Below are 21565 nucleotides of genomic sequence, written 5' to 3'. Positions count from 1 at the left end.
CATAGATATAATATCTATACTCATACTTTAAATAATTAATATAAATAAATGTGAGGGCAAATAAAAGGAAAGTAATTTCTAACAACGGGCATTTCAGTGTGTAAATTCTAGGCCAACTTCACCAGAAGACATAATAAAGAAGTAGACAGAGGCTTGTACCTATATGTAGAATTAAAATAAATGTGAAAGCTATGAATATAGGTTGATACAAAAGCAGGTTAATCATACTGATATTATATATTAACGTTAGTGCATTGCTGTTGGTACTATGGTACCAACAGAATGGTAAAATTTATTGGAGAAATTCTAAAGAACATCTTTCCTTTGATTTACATAATATTTGCATTCCTGGAAACTTCAGTATATAATTAAACTAGGCAAAAAATATTTTGTTTATATTTTAACAGGAGTAAATTTCTAGGCTCAAATAATTATAAACAGATGTTTTTCTTTTTACCTACATGAATGTCTCATAGGACAGTCAAAATCTATGCAGGATTGGGCCAGTTCTTCATTGTGTGGACTGTCCACTATAAAATGAGCTAGCATTCCTTAGCACCTTTCACTGAATATCAATAAATCCTTCCTCCCAATCACTGTTGCAACCAAAAATGATTCCCCAAATTCCCAAAGACACATATGAGGTAGTAATTTACTTTCCTATTGAGAATATTGGTATGCAGTTATAAGCAAAATAAATTTGCTGATAGATTCTTGAGAAGGTGAGGTAATGAAATAAAAGTGTTGAGGAATATCTGATACCTGCTTTCCACGGGTGAGGGCTAGGTAAAGAAAAAACAAAAAAGGAACATCCTTTTACTTACTTGTTTATGGCAGTCATTTATAAAACATTTTCACATATGTCATACATCTCACATCAACTGCAAATTTAGTATCTCCACCATTTTTAAAAGTTTTTTATTTTCATTCCAGTATAGTTAATATACAGTGTATTAGTTTCTGGTGTATAATATAGTAATTCAACTATTCTATACGTTACTCAGTGCACATTGTGCACTCAATCCCCATCACCTATTTCACCCATCTCACCACCCACCTCCTCTATGGTAACCATCAGTTTGTTCTCTAAAGCGAAGAGTCTTGATATGTCTCTCTCTTTTTTTCCCTTTGTTTGTTTTGTTTCTTAAATTCCGCATAGGAGTGAAATCATATGGTATTTGTCTTTGACTTATTTCACTTAGCATTATACTTTCTAGCTCCATCCATGTCATTGCAAATGGCATGATTCCATTCTTTTTAAGGCTAATATTCCATTGTGTATATATGCCACATCTTCTTTATCCATTCATCTATCAATGGACATTTGGGGTGCTTCCATAATTTGGCATTATAAATAATGCTGCTATAAACATAGGGGTGTATATATTTTTTGAATTGGTGTTTTCATTTTCTTTAGGTAAATACTTAGTAGTGCAATTATTAGATCATAGGGCAGTTCTATTTTTAATTTTTTGAGGAACCTCCATATTCTTTTCCACAATGGCTGCACCCGTTTGCATTGCCACCAACAGTGCAGGAGCATTCCTTTTCTTCATATTCTCACCAACACTTGTTGTTTCTTGTGTTTTTTATTTTAGCCATTATCACCGGTATGAGGTGGTATCTCACTGTAGTTTTGATTTGCATATCTGTGGTGAAGGGTGATGTTGAGCATCTTTTCATGTGTCTGTTGGCCATCTGGATGTCTTGTTTAGAGAAATGTCTGTTCATGTCTGCTGCCCATTTGTTAATTGGATTATTTGGGTTTGGGGTGTTGAGTTGTATCAGTTCTTTATATATTTTGGATACTAACCTTTTACTGGATAGGTCATTTGCAATGCAAATATCTTCTCCCATTCAGTACACTGTCTTTTAGTTTTGTTGGTTGTTTCCTTTGCTGTACACAAGCTCTTTATTTTGATGTAATCCCAATAGCTTATCTTTGCTTTTATTTCCTTTGCTTCAGGAGCTGTATCTAGAAAAATGTTCTATGGCTGATGTCAGAGAAATTATGGCCTGTGTTCTCTTCTAAAATTTTTATGGTTTCACATTTAGGTCTTTAATCCATTTTGAGCTTATTTTTGTGTATGATGTAAGAAAGTAGTCCAAGATCATTCATTTGTATGTAGCTGTTCAGTTTTCCTAACACCATTTGTTGAAGAGACTGTCTTTTTCCCATTGCATATTCTCACCTCTTTTGTCAAAGATTAATTGACCTTACAACTGTGGGTTTGTTTCTGGGCTTTCTACACTGTTCCACTGATCTATGTGTCTATTTTTGTGCCAGTACCATACTCTTTTGATTACTACAGCTTTGTGGTATAGCTTGAAATCTTGAATTGTGATACCTGCAGTTTTGCTTTTTTTTTTTTTTTTTTTTCATGATTGCTTTGGGTATTCAGGGCTTTTTGTGGTTCCACATAAATTTTATAATTTTTTCTTCTAGTTCTATGAAAAATACTCTTGATATTTTGATAAGGATTGCATTAAATGTGTAGATTGCTTTGGGTAGTTCATACATTTTAACAATATTTGTTCTTCCAACCCATGAGCAGGGAATGTCTTTCCATTTCTTTGTGTCATCTTCAATTTCTTTCATCAATCTTTTATAGTTTTCAGAGTACAGGTCTTTCACCTCTTTAGATAAGTTTATTCCTAGGTATTTTATTATTTTTGGTGCAATCATAAATAGGACTGTTTCCTTAATTTCTCTGTCTGCTACTTCATTATTAGTGTATAGGAATGCTACTGATTTCTAGGTATTGATTTTGTATCCCACAACTTTACTGAATTTATTACTGGTAATAGTTTTTTGTTGTTGTTTTGTTTTGTTGTTTGAGTCCTTAGGGTTTTCTTTTTTTTTTTTTAAGATTATTCAGTTATTATTTCTGAGAGAGAGAGAGAGAGGGAGAGAGAGAAAGCACAAGTGGGGGTTGGGCAGAGAGAGAGGGAAACACAGAATTGAAACAGGCTCCAGGCTCTGAACTGTCAGCACAGAACCCAATGCAGGGTTTGAAGTCACAAACCAGGAGATCATGACCTGAGCTGAAGTCAGATGCTCAACTGACTGAGCCACCCATGCACCCTCTTAGGGTTTTCTATATATAGTATCATGTCATACGCAAATAGTGGTAGTTTAATTTCATCCTTACCTATATAGATGCCTCATTTCTTTTTCTTCTCTGATTGCTGAGGCTAGTACTTCCAGTATTATGTTCAATAAAAGTGGTGAGAGTGGACATATTTGTCTTGTTCCTGATCTTACAGGAAAAACTTACAGTTTTTCACTATTGAATATAATGTTCACTATGGGCTTTTCATATACATCCTTTATCATATTGAGGTATGTTCCCTCTAAACTTTGTTGAGATGTGCCTGGGTGGCTCAGTTGGTTAAGTGCCCAATCCTTGGTTTCGGCTCAGGTCATGATCTCACAGCTCATGGGTTTGAGCCCTGCATTAGACTCCATGCTGACAGTGTGGAGTCTGCTTAGGATTCTCTGTCTCCCTCTCTCTGCCCCTCCTTTACTCATGCTGTCTCTGTCTCTCTCAAAATAAACTTAAAAAAAAATAAACCCACTTTGTTGAGAATTATGAACAGATGTTTGATTTGTCAATAAACTGAGTATTAATATATTCCCCCTTCTTATTCTTATAGGACATTAATATGCAACTGGCTGACATACTGCTCAATGTGCAGCGAATAATCAATCGCTACACTGTTGCTGAGAATGTGCACTCCGGAAGGAAAATCTCCCTTCCAGAACATAAGAAATGGAGAATAAATTTCCTGGATAAAATAGTTACTTATGCTAAGAACAGTGAAATTAGAGAAAAGACTCTTTTGCACATCCTGGTCTGGTTGGAAGAATGGAGTAAGTTTGAAGTGGTTCAAAGGAAAACCATGAAGTTAATGAAAAAGAGAACAGGATCTATAAGTAAATGTTAAAGGGTTAATCAGACTACCTTTAAAAGAAGACTAAGGAGGTTATTCAGAGAATTATTGTCCACTGTTTCAGTAAGAATAAAGTAAGCACTATGTAGTCTTGCTTACTTAGTGCCAGCTATTCTGGGCTCCTTGCTTCTCTTCAAGCATGCCAGTATGCCTCTGCCCAGTGTCTTTATGCTTACTATTCCTTTGCCTGGAACACTGTCCACAAGTAGCCATGTGGCTCATTTTCTGCTTATATCTCACTTTTTTTTTTTTTTTTTAAATTTTTTTTTTTCAACGTTTATTTATTTTTGGGACAGAGAGAGACAGAGCATGAACAGGGGAGGGGCAGAGAGAGAGGGAGACACAGAATCGGAAACAGGCTCCAGGCTCCGAGCCATCAGCCCAGAGCCCGACGCGGGGCTCAAACTCACGGACCGCGAGATCGTGACCTGGCTGAAGTCGGGCGCTTAACCGACTGCGCCACCCAGGCGCCCCTATATCTCACTTTAAAATGATGTGTTCTCTGACCATCTCCATTCCCTACTCCCTGGCACTGTCCATTCCTCTTTATTTTTTATTTTTGTCTGTAGCGTTTCTTATGATCTGCCATACTATATAATTAATGTTTATATTTTTATGTTTTGTGTGTCTCCTTTCACTAGAATGCAAGCAGTATGAAGTCAGAGAACTTGTTTTATTCAGTGTTGTATCCTCAACATCTAGAACAATACATGACAAAGGAGACATTTGGTTGAATGAAAGAATGAATAAGCTAAGCATACAAAAAGAATAATTTCATTAAGTTGCAAGAAATCTCATATAATGGAGGTTTTAAAATACTAGACAACTTATGAAAGGAGTTGAGGTTTAGTTCCTCAATATTAAAACACATGTTCACATTTTAGTTACCAGAGTATTTTCATGTCCAAGATTTACTGTTCAGCTTTCTATTCCAAGTCTCATCCTTCTTCATTTCTTCATAGAGAAAAGCCTCAGAAGAGCAATCAGTGTGAGACACCTATATTCCTCAATACCATAGTATGAAGTAGTTAGCCAATATTATAAGCCTATATGATTATAATCATTTTTCTGCACAAAAATAATTTTTTTTTTGCTCTCTTCAAGATGCCATTTTGTCTGAGATGACTGCAACTGATATTGAGGAACACCATCACTGGATAGCAAAAATGGAGTTTTTACCAGAAATGTACAGAGCTATTGAGAGCAATGTCAAGATACTGAGTAGAATTAGTGTATCTTTATTTGAAGAAAAGAAGAGACAAAAGAAAAAAATGAGTAAGGGTGCTTTAAGACATTGGAAACAGATTTGACTTTTTCTAAAAAATGGCTTTATTAAAGTAAAAGTTACATACCATAAAACTCACATATGTTAAATGTAAAATTCAATGACTTTTAGTAAATTTAGAGTTGTGTAGCTATCATCACAATATTTTATTTTATTTTATTTTATTTTATTTTATTTTATTTTATTTTATTTTATTTTATTTTATTTTATTTTATTATTTTTTAAAGTAGGTTCCACACCCAGCATGGGGCTTGAAGTCATGACCCAGAGATCAAGAGTCTCATGCTCTACTGACTGAGCCAGCCAGCCACCACCACTGCCCCCCTCCCCACAATTCAATTTTAGAACATTTCCTTCATCCCAAAAAAGATCCCTCATGCCCTTTTGCAGTCAATCCTCACTCCCACCCACCCACCCACACACACACACACACAACATTTGTGTATGTTCTAAACACACACACAACATGTGTGTATGTTCCAAACATACACAAATCTATTTTCTGTCTCAATAAGTTTGCCTTTTTTGGACATTTCATAAGATGGAATCATATTATATGTAGTCTTTTATATGTGGTTTCTTTTACTTAAATAATGGTTTTGAGGTTCAGCCATGTTATAGGATGTATCAGTAGTTTCTTCCTTTCTATGACCAATTGTATATCATTTTTTGCATATACCACATTTTGTTTACCTACTCACCAGTTCATGGACATTCAGATTATTTTGACATTTGACTTTTATGAATAATGCTGCTATAAACCCAGATGTATAAGTCTTTGTGTGGATGTATGTTTTCATTTCTTTTGGGTAGATACCCAGGAGTAGAATTTCTGGGTCATTTACCTATTGCTGGTAAGTTTATGCATATCTTTTAAAGAAATTGTTAACTTATTGCCCAAATGACAGCACTATTTTACGTTCCCATCAGCAATGTATTAAGGTTCCAGTTTCTCCACATCCTCAACACTTTTTATGGACTTCTTTAGGATCGCCTTTCCAAGAGGTGTGAAGTGGTATCCCATTGTGGTTTTATTTATTTTTTTTAATGTTTATTTATTTTTGAGAGAGAGAGCATGAGTGGGTGAGGTGCAGAGAGAGAGAGGAGGACAGAGGATCCAAAGCTCCACACTGACAGTAGAGAGCCTGATGCAGGGCTAGAACTCACAAACTGTGAGATCATGTGCTGAGCTGAAGTCCGCCTCTCAACCAACTGAGCCACCCAAGCACTACTCCCCTTCCTCATTGTGGTTTTAAATTGTATTTCCCTAAAGACTGATGATGTTGAGCATCTATCCAGGTGCTTATTAGTCATTCTTATATTTATTTTGCTGAAATGACTATTCAAATGCTTACCCATTTCTATTATTGAGTTTTAAGAGTCCTTTATGTATTCTGAATACAAGTCTTGAAATGTGATTCTCAGGGACACCTGAATGGCTCAGTTGGTTAAGTGTCTGACTTCAGCTCATGTCATGATCTTGTGGTTCATGGGTTCAAGCTCAGAGCCTGGAGCCTGCTTCAGATTCTGTGTCTCCCTCTCTGTCTGCCCCTCCCCTGCTTGCGCGCTCTCTCGCTCTCTCTCAGAAATAAATAAACATTAAAAAAAAGGGGGACGCCTCAGTGGCTCGGTCATTTAAGCGTCTGACCTGGGCTCAGGTCATGATCTCCTGGTTTATGAGTTGGAGCCCCATGTTGGGCTCTGTGCTGATAGCTCAGAGCCTGGAGCCTGCTTTGGATTATGTGTCTCCCTCTTTCTCTGCCTCTCCCTGACTCACACTCTATCTCTCTCTGTCTCTCTCAAAAATAAAGAAACATTAAAAAAAAAGAGAAAGAAACGTGATTTTCAAACATTTTCTCTTAATCTTTGGTTTGACTTTTCATTTTCTTGATGGGGCATTTGAAGGCCAATGGTTTTTGATTTTGATGAAGTCAAATCAATTTGTCAATATTTTCTTTTGTGGTTCATGGTTTTAGTGTCGTTTTAAAAACTTGTATGGGGGGGCGGTGCTTGGCTGGCTCAGGCAGAGGAGCATGTGACTCTTGATCTCAGGGTCATGAGTTTGGGCCCTTCATTGGGTACAGAGATTACTAAAAATAAATAAATAAATAAATAAATAAATAAATAAATAAATACAAACAAAAACAAAAGCTTGTATTGGTCAGTGTTCAACCAGAGAAGCAGAACCAGTAGGAAATTATCTGTTATCTGTATATCTATGTATCTATCTACTCCATGTGAAGTATTTTGTGGAACATACTTTGTATTCTTTCAATCCTTTTACATTTATTGTGACTTGCTTTATAGCCTACCATATGGTCTATCCTGGAGAATGTTCTGTGTGTGTTTGAAAAGATATATTTTGCTTTTGTTGGGTGGAGTGTTCTACAGTTGGTTTATATTGTTGTTTTAGTCTTCTGTATATATCCTTACTGATTTTCTGTCTAGTTGTTCTATTATTAAGAGTGGGATATTGAACTTCCCAACTACTATTACTGAGTTAGCTATTTCTCTCTTTAATTCTGTCTGGTTTTGCTTCCTATATTTTAAGGCTCTGTTATTAGGTGCATATATGTTCATATTGTGATAGCTTACTGATGAACTGATCTTTTTTTCATTATAAAATGTCCCTCATTGGGGCGCCTGGGTGGTGCAGTCGGTTAAGCGTCCGACTTCAGCCAGGTCACGATCTCGCGGTCCGTGAGTTCGAGCCCCGCGTCAGGCTCTGGGCTGATGGCTCGGAGCCTGTTTCCGATTCTGTGTCTCCCTCTCTCTCTGCCCCTCCCCCGTTCATGCTCTGTCTCTCTCTGTCCCAAAAATAAATAAACGTTGAAAAAAATAAATAAATAAATAGATTGTCCCTCATTGTATCTAGAACCTTTTTTTTTTTTTTGTCTTAAAGTCTGTTTTGTTTGATATTAGTCTATTCTCTCCAGCTCCCCTGTGGTTACTGTGCAAGATTGAATCTAAGATATGTTGCTTATCATTGGATCGTGTTGGCTTTTAAATATATATACACACAAAAAAATACAGAAATACACATAAAATTGGGCAATCTTTCACTTTTGAGTATTTAATTCTTTCATATTTAATGTAATTATTGATATGATTGGATTTATATGTGTTGTGTTGCTGTTTATTTTCCATGTCTCATCTCTTTGTTCTCCTGTTCTTCTTTTACTACTTTTTGTGTTAAACAAATATTTTCTAGTGTACCATTTTAATTCCATTTTCCCCCTATATTTTTGGAGTAATTTCCTTAGTAGCTCTTTAGGGATTGCAGTACACATTTTAAATTGTCACAACCTACGGCGCCTGTGTGGCTCAGTTGGTTAAGCATTGGACTCTTGATTTTGGCTCAGGTCATGATCTCACCATTGGTGAGTTTGAGCCTCATGTTGAGCTCTGCACTGACAGTGTGGAGTCTACTTGGGATTCTCCCTCTCCCTTTCTCTCTGTCGCTCTCCCATTCACTTTCTCTCTCTCTCTCTCTCTCTCTCAAGATAAATACACTTAAAAAAATTATCACAGGGGCGCCTGGGTGGCGCAGTCGGTTAAGCGTCCGACTTCAGCCAGGTCACGATCTCGCGGTCTGGGAGTTCGAGCCCCGCGTCAGGCTCTGGGCTGATGGCTCAGAGCCTGGAGCCTGTTTCCGGTTCTGTGTCTCCCTCTCTCTCTGCCCCTCCCCCGTTCATGCTCTGTCTCTCTCTGTCTTAAAAATAAATAAACGTTGGAAAAAAAAATTAAAAAAAAAAATTATCACAATCTGTTTCAGATTAGTGCTAACTTAATACAAGCAAAGTATAGAATTTTTGCTCCATTAGCTCCATTCTCTTCCCCTCCTTTGGATTTTGCCATATATATTACATTTTTATGTATCATAAGCCCAACAACATAGTTCATAATTATTGTTTTATATGATTGTCTTTTTAATCAGTTAAGAGAGGAAAAGAAAGCATATTTTTAGCTACATATACTTGTGCTCTTTATTTCTTTGTGTGAATTTGAGTTATCCTCTGGTATCATTTCCTTTCAACCTGAAGGACTTCTTTGTCTTTCTTATAAGGCTGGTCTACTAGCAGCAAATTCTTTCCGTTTTGCTCATCTAGAATGTCTTTATTTCACTTTCATTTTTTAATAGACTTTATTTTCTTAAGGTAGTTTTAGATTTATAAAAAAAAGTGAGAAAATAGTACAGAGAATTCCATATTTCTCCTTAGTTTCCCCCATTACTAATATATTACATTAGTATGATACATTTGTTATAATTAACAAACCAGTATTGACACATTATTAACTAAAGTCCATAATTTATGGACTCTAGTCATAATTCCTTGTTTTTACCTAATGTCCTTTTTTGTTTCAGGATTCCATCCAGGGTACCTAATTACATTTAATTGTCATGTCTTCTTAGACTTTCTTGGCTGTGACAATTTCACAGACTTTTCCTTCTGTTTGATGTTCCTGACACATGTGAGGAGCACCAATCAGATATATTATAAGATGCTCCCCTATGGGAATTTGTCTGGTGTTTTTCTCACATTTATTCTGGGGTTATGGATTTTGAGGAGAAAGATCACAGAGGTAAAGTACCATTGTCATCATACAATTTCAAGGGTACGTACTATCAAATGACTCAATGTTGACCTTGACCACGTGGCTAAAGTAGTGCTTGTCAGGTTTCTCCACTGTAAAGTTACTCTTTTTCCTCATTTTCCATACTTTGCTTTTTAAAATAAGTCTATATGTGCAGCCCATACTTAAGGAAAAGGGAGTTGTGCTCCCTTTCTTTTAGGATGAATATCTACATAAATTATTTGAAGTTCTTATGTACTATAATTTGTCTCTTCTTCCTCATTTATTAATTTATTCAATTATTTATCTCAAAATGAACTCAGATTTTTTTTGGACTTTGAGTTATAATCCAATACTACTTTATTTACTTGCTTAAGTTGTTCTAGTTTTGGCCGTTGGGACCTCTTTCAGTTGGTTCCTGTGCCCCTTTAACATAACCTCATCGATGTGGCTTTTTCTTTTTTCTTTCTTTATTTTTATTATTATTAAATAAAATTTTTTAAATGTTTATTTATATTTGAGAGAAAGAGAAAGACAGTGCATGAACAGGGCAGTGCAGAGAGAGAGAGAGACAGAAACAGAATCCGAAGCAGGCTCCAGGCTCTTAGCTGTTAGCACAGAGCCAGACACAGGGCTTGAACTCACAAGCTGTGAGATCATGACCTGAGCTGAAGTCAGATGCTCAACCAACTGAGCCACCCAGGTGCCCCTTTCTTTTTTATTTTTTTAGCACTTCCCTACTTTCTGGCACTACAAGATCCTTCAGGTTCATCTCGAATATATCCTGCTCCAGTCTTATAATCGGTCATTTCTTCAAGGATTTCTGGTTACTTTTAGGAGAGAATAGTATTAAAAAGCAACGTCTGGTTGCTAGGTGTGTTCATTGCTACTGGGCTGTCATTTCTGTTCAGTCCTCTCATTTGACAGAGCAAAAAAAAAAAAAAAATATATATATATATATATATATATATATATATATATATATATAAATATGTGTGTGTGTGTATGTAGAGCCAATGCAGTTACACATATCTATTAATATGTATATATAGTATCATCTGTAACTACTTTAAACTAAACATAAGTTTATAGTGATTTCTCTAATTTTAATTCATTATCACACATAGATCATTCCAGTTTCTTCCCCTTGCTTATCTATAAATTATGACAAACAATAAGAAACTTGCTCCTACCATCTACTTCACTTAATTGCTCGATTCCAGTATACATGCATAGCAGTAGCAGAATTATTAACCCATACCCTAGTGGGAAATAACTTATCAACTAGAGTACAGCACTTTGTCTTCAGTCTTACAGGCTCCGTTCATTTCCGGTTACCTACAGGTCAGCACTCCCTGCATCCTCTCATTCCTTTCAGTGAGGTTGTGTCATACATTTCTTATATTGTTAGATTGTCATATCACAGTCTACATTCCTTCCTGGGATCCCCTGACCTCTTAAAAGGGTATTTAAAAATTTTGTAAACATTAAGTTTCACTCTTTGTGCTATAGAGTTCTACTGGGTTTGACAAATGTATATTGTCATGTATCCACCCTTATAGTATCATACAGAATAGTTTTTCCACCCTAAAAATGCCCTGTGATTCACTTATGTATTCTTCCCCTCTTTCCCCAAGTCCCTGGTACTGATAATTTTTTATGTCTCCATAGTTTAAAAAAAAAATTTTTTTTTAACGTTTACTTATTTCTGTGACAGAGAGAGACAGAGCATGAACAAGGGAGGGTCAGAGAGAGAGGGAGACACAGAATGTGAAACAGGCTCCAGGCTCTGAGCCATCAGCCCAGAGCCCGACGCAGGCCTCGAACTCACAGACCGCGAGATCGTGAACTGAGCCGAAGTCGGACCCTTAACTGACTGAGCCACCCAGGTGCCCCTATGTCTCCATAGTTTTGGTTTTCCAAGGATGTCATATAATTGGAATCATGTAGTATGTAGCTTTTTCAGACTGGCTTCTGTCACTTTAAATATACATTTAAGGTTCCTCCCTATCTTTTTGTGGCCTAATAGCTTATTTCTTTTTACTGCTGAATAATATTCCATTGTACAGATGCACCACAGCTTGTTTATGTGGTTGCTTCCAGGTTTTGGTGACTAAGAATAAAACTGCCATATATATATATATATATATATATATATATATATATATATACGTATATATATATATATATATATATACGTATATATATACGTATATATACACACACACACACACACACACACACTCTCTCTCTCTCTCTTTCTCATGGACATAAGTTTTCGAATTAATTATGTAAAAACCTAGGAGCATGATGGCTAGATCATTTGATAAGATTACATTACTTTGTAAGTAACTTTGTAAGAAACTGCCAAACTGTCTTTCCAAGTAGATGTACCATTTCTCATTCCCACCATTTTTCAACAGGAGTTCTTGTCACTCCCTGTACTTGTTAGCAATTGGCATTATTGGTTTTTTGGATTTAGCCATTTTCAGAAATGTGTAACATATTTCATTGTTATAATTTGCAATTCTTTTTTTTTTCAAGTTTTTACTTAAATTCTAGTTAGTTAACATGTAATATAAATTGGTTTCAGAAGTAGAATTTAGTGATTCATCTCTTACATATAACACCCAGTGCTTATCACAAGTGCCCTCCTTAATACCCATCACCTATTTAGACTATTCCTTACACAGTGTCCCTCCCCTCAGTTTGTTCTCTATAGTTAATGGTCTCTTATGGTTTGTCTTCCTCCTTTTTTTTTTTTTTTTTTTTTTTTTGGTTTTCTCTTTCTCCTATGTTCATCTGTTTTGTTTCTTAAATTCCACATGAATGAAATCATATGGTATTTGTCTTTCTCTGACTTATTTCACTTAGCATAATACACTCTAGCTCCATCAATATTGTTGCAAATGACAAGATTTCATTTTTTTTTTTTTTTGCTGAGTAATATTCCATTGTATATATATCGCACATCTTCTTTATCCACTCATCAGTCAATGGAAAATTGGGCTCTTTCCATAATTTAGTTATTACTGATAATGTTGCTATAAATATTGGGGTGCACGTGTCCCTTCGAATCAGTATTTTTGTATCCTTCGGGTAAATATCTAGTAGTGCAATTGCTGGGTTGTAAGGTAGTTCTATTTTTAACTTTCTAAGGAATCTGCATAGTGCTTTCCAGAGTGGCTACAACAGTTTCCAATTCTCTAATGACAGATGACACTGAACATCTTTTCATATCCTTAGTTGCCATCTGTATGTCTTATTTCTTGCCTTCATTAAAAAGAAAAATAACAGGTTACATCCTTTGATTACTTTGAAAATAGTTATTTCATGGAATGGATCTGATAGAAATTCTGTAATACATTTACAGAAGTGTTGAAAACACATGGATATATGAGTGTTCACTGCAAGCCACATTTACAGGAGTGTTATTTCAGTGAATAATGTAATATATTTAGAGAACTGTTTAAAAACACATGCAATAAGGATGCTTACAAGAGCTGTATGTGCATACTACTTTGAGAAGAGTGTTATTTCAAGGAATGGATGTAATAGAAATTCTGTAATCCATTTAGAGAAGTCTTTAAAGACACTTATAATGAGGATGGTTATGAGAGTTGCATGTGCATGGTACTTTGGGAAGAGTGTTATTTCAGGGAATGGATGTTTTACCTTCATTTTTTGAAGGATAGTTTTCCTGGATATAGAATTCTTGGTTAGCAGTATTATTCTTTCACCACTTTGAATAGTCATCTCACTGTGTTTGGGCCTCTTGTTTCTAATCAGTGGTAAGCTGTTAAATTTACTATGGCTCCCCTATGCTTTGATTTTTTAATCTCCTTTGATTGTGATAAGTCATTTTTATCTTTTTACTTTAAAGATTCTTTGTCTGGCTTTCAACAATTGACTATGATGTATCTAGGTATGGATCTTTTTGTATTTATCTTAGAGTTCAATGATCTTCTTGAATGTGTAGATTAATGTTTTTCATCAAATTTGGGATGATTTGGCCATTATTATTTCCTCAATATTTTTTTAAAAAGTTTATTTATTTTTGTAAGTGTTTTTAATGTTTATCTATTTATTTTTGAGACAGAAAGAGAGCAAGTCGGGGAGGGGCAACGAGAGGGGGGGAGAGAGAGCATCCCAAGCAGGGTCTGTGCTGTTAGCACAGAGCCAGATGCAGGACTTGAACTCATGAACCATGAGATCATGACCTGAGCTGAAATCAAGACTTGGACTCTTAACCGACTGAACCATCCAGGCACCCCCAAAACTGGACATTTTAGATGACATATTATAGCAACTTTAGAGTCTGACTTCCCCTATAACCTCCAGGGTTTCTTTTTGCTCCTTTTTTCCTTTGCTTTTTAGTGATTTGTCTGGATTATTGCAGTAAAGTCTGTCTCCCCAACAGTGTGTGGCTGCTGACACCTTTGCTCAGTTATTTTTTTTCCCTCATTTTTGTTTATATTTTAAAGCTTGAATTCCTAGGGGTCACCTTTGGGTCAGCATAACTTAGTGGTCAATAACTGGCCAATCATTAAGTGATCCAGATTGATCCAGTAAGGCTTCTATTCTTTGCTAATGGATCTGTGTGTGAGTTAAGGAAGTATTGTTTTAGACAACGTCCCTAGGCATGTGTTTTTTCCCTGCTTTATTCCAGATCAAATCAGCCCCCTCAGGCAGTAGAGCTTCAAGGCTTGACTCACTCCTATAGAACTACCAGGTAACATGGCTTGGGGGAGTTGGAAACAGAAGAAGCTCCAGGCTAAAACATCACAGACTTCCAGTTCTTACTGAAGTTTAGTAATTTTTCTTGAAAAAAATGCTTACCATTTTGTTGTATGCTTGCAGTCAATTTCCAAAGTCCTAAAATCATTGGTTTGGGCAGTTTTGTCAAGTTTTATCATTGCTTTTATGGGAAAAAATTTTGCCGAGTTTCTCATTCAGCCATTCTGGAAATCCCTTCAAATGTTTGACTTTTTTCTGCTCTTTTGTGACTCTTCTGAAAGAACCAAGACTAACTGTGATTCAGAAAAGTGAGAAAAGAAGGACAGGAACCTAAGAAAGAAAATGGAAAGCACCAAGCATAATCAAAGCCAAAGGAAAGTTTTGGCTTATGTTATATCTAATCCCAAACTTATAACTGAAGGTAAGCTGAGATCATAACTAAAGACCAAAGACTAAATTTTGGAAGCAAAATTCTAGGTAATTGTGGGAAAAAATAATACTATTTACTTTGGAGGTAAAGGTTTTTTTGTTGTTTTTTTTAAAGATTTTATTTTCAGGGGCACCCATGTGGCTTAGTCAGTTGAGCATCTGACCCTTGATTTCAGCTCAGGTCATGATCTCACAGTGGTGACACTGAGTCTTGCATTGGGCTCCATGCTGAGTGTGGAGCCTGCTTAAGATATTCTCTCTCTCTCTCAAAAAAAAAAAAATAAATAAAATAAAAATAAAATCTTTTTTTTTTCTTTTTCTTCTTAAGTAATCTCTACACCCAACGCGGGGCTCAAACTCACAACCTTGAGATCAAGAGTCATATGCTCTATAGACTGAGCCAGTCAGGTGCCCCATTGGAGCCAAAACTTTCTGATGAATCTTTATCCTATACCTATCCATAATTTAGGCTAAAGTCCTAGGCTTTCGCGTAGATAGAGCACCACACAGAAGAAGAAATGCAATCTCATTATTTTATGTTTTGTGGTTTTTTTCCTCCAGCATCTAGAGGTACTCTATGGAAATCTTGGAAAGAAAGGGTTATAAAGCGACCTGCAACAGCTCATGCTTTAAGACCAGATCAGATGATTAGTGATGAATTTGCAACAAATACAAAGGTTTCAGAAATCCAAGATATGCTACAGGAACTCATAAACACTGCAATGTTCAATAAATTGGAAAACAATGCTATTAAATATATATCATCAACAATAGTAAACCTTTCTAAAGCTTTGAATACACTAAATGATGAAGTAAAAGTTTTTATCCTCCAAAGTGCTAATATGTATATAAATGAGACAAGTGAAAAAGAAAAAGAGCTCTCTCTGAAAATAATACGAGATCTCAGTGAACAAAATGAAATACTTCAGCAGAAACTTCAAGATGCAGAAGAAAAATATGAACAATTTATTCGGTCCAAAGGTATTGCAGAGCAACAACTACCCACAGCATTACCCACAACAACCTTGAAAGCGTTGCCTGAGCTTTCTCTACAATCATCCATTGCCATTAGCAAAACTGACATAGAAGACAGTATGGAAAATATTTTGGCTAAAGAATTTGAAAACATTATAGATGAGGCCCAAACACAAGAGACCAAAGCCTCGGGGATCCAGTGGGACTCAGCATTTTCATATACAGCCGCAGCTGAAATGACCCCAGATTTAATTGAACAGCAATACCCTTTACCTGAAAAAAACCAAAAAGAGTCTTCTGAAGGTATCACTGAAGATAAGGTGTCACTGAAGAAAGATGATGACCAGTATCAATCACAGAAGAAAAAGCAAATTAAAGGCTCATCTATGGATGAGACCTCTGGATCACATCTGAGTGATGATAAAGGTAAACAGAAAGAGACCAAACTTGATCATGACTTGGAGCTACAGGCACTGGAAAAGAATAGAAAAGAAATGAAATCCTTTTCTGAAGCCAAACCAAAGTCATTCGCAGAATCAAAAAGTCGCTATGTCCCTACTGATTACCCTTCTACTGACACAAAAAGACAAAGTGGCAAAAGTGGAACAGGTAGTATGTGGGAAAGACTCAGGAAGGTCAAACCTGAATATTCACATGACAAAAGCCAGATTTCTTCAGAGAATAAAGAAGAACCCACCACTGAGTCAATGGACAAAGAGAGCAAAAGTGAGATGAGTAGCCAAGCAGAGCAATTCAAATTGATTGAACTTGGTTATTCCTCTGAGAAAATGAAAACAAAAGGGAAGAAACGTCAGATCTCTCCAAGAACCACCACAAGCAAAGAGGGAAAAACTGAGGATATCATAGTCTTAGCCAAGAAATTCAAGTCTCCTGAACTTGTTAAATCACAATCTAGGATAGCAAAAGAGACTTCAGAATCTACCAGAGTTCTAGAAAGCCCAGATGGCAAAAGTGAAGAGAGTAACCTAGAAGAATTTCAAAAAGCTATAATGGCTTTCCTAAATGAGAAAATTGATAACATAGGAAAGCCTTTGGATAAAAAGGCTGTGCCAAAAGAGGAGTTATTATTAAAAACAGCAGAGGTCGAAAAATTAGAAATCATAAAGGCAAAAATGGAGGAATACTTCCAAACTGTGGCCGAAACTGTGGCAAAAATCTTGAGAGAATACAAAGACATAAAAAATGCAGGACAAGTTGGAGAGAAACCTATGAAACGAAAAAAGGAAGTCTCATTTATGCCAGGATTGCATTTTCAGAAGCCAATTAGTGCAAAGGCTGAAATTAGCACCTTACTCTCATCTAAGAGCATGGACCCATTAATTGACAATTTAATACAAATGATCTTGACTGCAATAGAAGGTGAAAGAGATGCTCCAGTAGCCTCAACAGTAGGGAGAGACCACAAGGAAAAGGAAAAACAGAGGTGGGATGAATATTTGCAAGAAGGTCAAGAAAAAGTATTTGGTGAGGGTCTCAAACACCATTTGCAAGAGGAAGGGAGTTTCTGGAAGAAGAGCCATGAGCTGATAAGTAAAAAATTGGAGAAGGAAGAGTCATGGCTCCAAATGAAGGAGAGAAAGCAGAGGCAACAGAAGCAGAAATGGTGGCAGGAAGAGGAAGCATGGAAGGAACAACAAAAACGGACTGAGCAAGATGACGAGCAAATGCAAAGAAAAGAGAAAGGATATCAGAAGCCAAAACAGCAGCAGCTGGAGGCATGGAATCAAGAAATGGAAGAACAATTGGTACCCCTGGAGGAGGAGGAGGAGGAGGAGCAGATGAGGCCAGTTCAGAAGGAACTGAGACACCCGAAGCTACAAATAAATAGGGAGAAAGAAGAGAAGCAGAAGCCAAGGAGAAACATAGAAGACCATGGAAGGCAGAAGCAGAAAAAGACAAAGGATCAGAGGAAGATCAATGAGAAAAATTCTGACACACTAGAAAAGATGTTCAGCCAAACTTCAGTGACAGTGTCTCCCAAATGGAAGAGCATACCGAAAGTAGCATCCCAGTTACACCAAAGAAAAGCGTTCCATGGACATTTGAAGACATTAGAAAATTTTGCTGATGGAAAGCACCCTATACCAATCACTCCTTCTCCATCGACACAATCGCAATCACCTGGGGCCTTTCCAATTTCTGGACAGTCTCCCACAAAGACCCTCACTCTAACTCTTCAACAGGCCCAGGAACTGGAGATCACTATCACCCCTCAAAAGGCCAAAGAACTAGGCATCACCGTGGCCCCAGAACAGGCCCAGGCACTGGGGATCAGTCTTACCCCTGAGCAGGCCCAGGAAATGAGCATCACTGACACTCTTCAAAAGGCATTGGGGATCACTGTCACTCCTCAACAGGCTCAGGCACTTGGGATCCCTCTCACTCCTGAGCAGGCCCAGGCACAGGGGATCACTCTCACCCCTCAGCAGGCACAGGCCTTGGGAATCACTCTCACCCCTGAGCAGGCCCAGGCACTCAGGACCACTGTCACTCCTCAGCAAGCCAAGGCACAAGTGATCACTCTCACCCCTCAGCAGGAACAGGCACTGGGGATCACTTTCATACCTGAGCAGACCCATGAACTGGGGTTCACCTTCACTGATAAGCAGGCACAGGCACATGGGATCACTCTCACCCCCAAGCAGACCCAGGAATTGGGGATCACCCTCACTTATGAGCAGGCCCAGGCACTGGGGACCACTGTTATTCCTCAGCAATCTCAGTCACAGGGGATCACGCTCACCCCCGAGCAGGCCCATGAACTGGGGTTCACCTTCACCGAGGAGCAGACCCTGGCACAGGGTATCACACTCACCCCTGAGGGGGTCAAGGCACCGGGAATTACTGTCACCCCTGACCAAGTACAGGAAATGGGGATCACTGTCACCCCTCAGCAGGCACAGGCACTGGAGATCATGGTCACTCCTGAGCAGTCACAGGCACAGGGCATCACTCTCACTTCTGAGCAGGCCCAGACACAGGGGATCACTCTTACCCCTGAGCAGGCACAGGCAGGGGGGATCACTCTAACATCTCAGCAGGCCCAAGCACTGGGAATCACTCTGAGCCCTGAACAGGCCCAGACCCAGGGGATCACTCTCACCCTTGAGCAGGCCCAGGCACTGGGGATCACTCTGACCCCTCAGCAGGCACAGGCAGGGGGGATCACTCTCACCCCTCAGCAGGCCCAGGCAATCACTCTGACCCCTCAGCAGGCCCAGGCACTGGGGATCACTCTCACCCCTGAGCAGGCACAGGCAGGGGGGATCACTCTCACTCCTCAGCAGGCCCAGGCACAGGCGATCACTCTGACCCCTGAGCAGGCCCAGGCAAAAGGGATCACTCTCACCCCCGAAAAGGCCCAGGCACAAGGGGTCACTCTCACCCATGAGCAGGCACAGGCACAAGGGATCACTCTTACCCTTGAAAAGGCCCAGGCACAGGGGATCACTCTCACCCCTGAGCAGGCCCAGGCACAGGGGGTCACTCTCACCCCTCAGCAGGCACAGGCACTGGGGATCACTCTGACCCCTGAGCAGGCCCAGGCACAAGGGATCCCTCTGACCTCTCAGCAGGCCCAGGCACGGGGGATCACTCTCACCCCTGAAAAGGCACAGGCACTGGGGATCACTCTGACCCCTCAGCAGGCACAGGCAGTGGGGATCACTCTCACCCCTCAGCAGGCCCAGGCACAAGGGATCACTCTGACCCCTGAACAGGCCCAGGCACTGGGGATCTCTCTCACCCCTGAGCAGACCCAGGCACAGGGGGTCACTATGACCCCTGAGCAGACCCAGGCACAGGGGATCACTCTCACCCCTGAAAAGGCCCAGGCACTGGGGATCACTCTGACCCCTCAGCAGGCACAGGCAGGGGGGATCACTCTCACCCCTCAGCAGGCCCAGGTAATCAATCTGACCCCTCAGCAGGCCCAGGAACAATGGATCACTCTCACCCCTGAAAAGGCCCAGGCACAGGGGATCTCTCCCACCGCTGAGAAGGCCCAGGCACTGGGGATCACTCTGACCCCTCAGCAGGCACAGGCAGGGGGGATCACTCTCACCCCTCAGCAGGCCCAGGCAATCAATCTGACCCTTCAGCAGGCCCAGGCACAGGGGGTCACTATGACCCTGGAGCACACCCAGGCACGGGGGATCCCTCTCATCCCTGAGCAGGCCCAGGCCCAGGCAATCACTCTGACCCCTCAGCAGGCACAAGCACTGGGGATCACTCTGACCCCTCAGCAGGCACAGGCACAGAGGATCACTCTGACCCCTCAGCAGGCTCAGGCACAGAGGATCACTCTGACCCCTCAGCAGGCCCAGGCACAGGGGATCTCTCTCACCCCTGAGCAGGCCCAGGCATGGGAGATCACTCTCACCCCTCAGCAGGCCCAGGCAATCAATCTGACCCCTCAGCAGGTCCAGGCACAGGGGATCACTCTGACCCCTGAGCAGGCCCAGGTACTGGGGCTCACTCTGACCCCTCAGCAGGCACAGGCACAGGCACAGGGCATCACTCTCACCCCTGAGCAGGCACAGGCACTGGGGATCTCTTTCACCCCTGAGCAGGCCCAGGCACAAGGGATCACTCTGACCCCTCAGCAGGCCCAGGCACGGGGGATCACTCTCACCCCTCAGCAGACCCAGGCACAGGGGATCACTGTGACCCCTGAGCAGGCACAGGCACTGGGGATCACTCTCACCCCTGAGCAGTTCAAGGCATTGCTGGTCACCCTCAGCCCTGAGAAATGCCAGGGCTTGGGTTTCATACACACCCTTGAGAAAGTTCATTCACGGGAGTCTCCTCTCACTGCATCACAGGCCCAGAAATTGGGCGTCCCTTTCACTCCAGAAAATGCCTGGGTCTCAGCTGTCACTCTTACCCCTGAACAGACCCAGGCTTTGGGTGCCCCTCTCTCCTTAGAACAGGCTCAAGCATTAGGTATTTCTCTCTCTCTAGAACATTTCTGGGAATCAGATAAATCAGACAAATCCCATGTCTTAGGATTTCCCCTTACCCTTGAGCAAGTCCAGCCTTTGGGAGCTCCCTTCATTCCAGGACAACCCCATCCCATGGGGGTAGATGACCTAAAATCAAGAGCACCTCTCATTAATGAACAGCTCTCACCACTTGGGGTCCATCCTCTTTTAGAACATACCCTGAAAGTTGGGATTGTGCCTGTTACTGATAAATCTGTCACACCAAGTGCTCCTCACATTTCTAAGAAGTTACCCACATTGGATCCTTCCAGTCTTAGATCACTTCAAAAATTGAAGGCTTCTGTCCTTCCTAGGCAATCCCCAGCATCTGCTGCTATTGCTGAGAAATCCTCTGCATTGGAGGTCTCTCCTATTCCTTTGCAGATATCACAGTCTCTTCTCTCCCAAGTCCCTGGTAAATCACTAGGAGTGAGAATTCGTTCTGAGCCTGGGAAACTCCTTGCACCACAGACTTTTCCTTCCTCTAAACAGACCCTGTTTTCTAAAGGTCAATCCACCTCTGTTGAGTTTGTAGCACCAGAGGTCCCACTGACTCCTGAGAAATTTCCCATAGCTGAGACCCTGCCAACTTCAGGGCAGCCTCTTA

General features: G+C 39.8%; 1 protein-coding gene across 1 annotated transcript in view; it reads left to right on the top strand.

Annotated features, from left to right (window-relative positions):
- The window catches only part of FAM186A (family with sequence similarity 186 member A), a 77684-nt gene that overhangs the window by 36282 nt on the left and 19837 nt on the right, over positions 1-21565 (top strand). Inside the window, exons 3-11 of the mRNA XM_030322257.1 lie at positions 3658-3874; positions 5059-5229; positions 15542-18489; positions 18922-19299; positions 19408-19881; positions 19984-20055; positions 20122-20583; positions 20800-21057; positions 21256-21554. Of these exons, the coding sequence (XP_030178117.1) occupies positions 3658-3874; positions 5059-5229; positions 15542-18489; positions 18922-19299; positions 19408-19881; positions 19984-20055; positions 20122-20583; positions 20800-21057; positions 21256-21554 (5279 nt within the window). The remainder of the gene's footprint in view (positions 1-3657; positions 3875-5058; positions 5230-15541; positions 18490-18921; positions 19300-19407; positions 19882-19983; positions 20056-20121; positions 20584-20799; positions 21058-21255; positions 21555-21565) is intronic.

This window comes from Lynx canadensis, chromosome B4, assembly GCF_007474595.2.
Source record: "Lynx canadensis isolate LIC74 chromosome B4, mLynCan4.pri.v2, whole genome shotgun sequence".
Taxonomy (NCBI): Eukaryota; Metazoa; Chordata; class Mammalia; order Carnivora; family Felidae; genus Lynx; species Lynx canadensis.
Note: the sequence above shows the minus strand (reverse complement) of the source record. Positions and strands in the feature narration are given on the sequence as shown.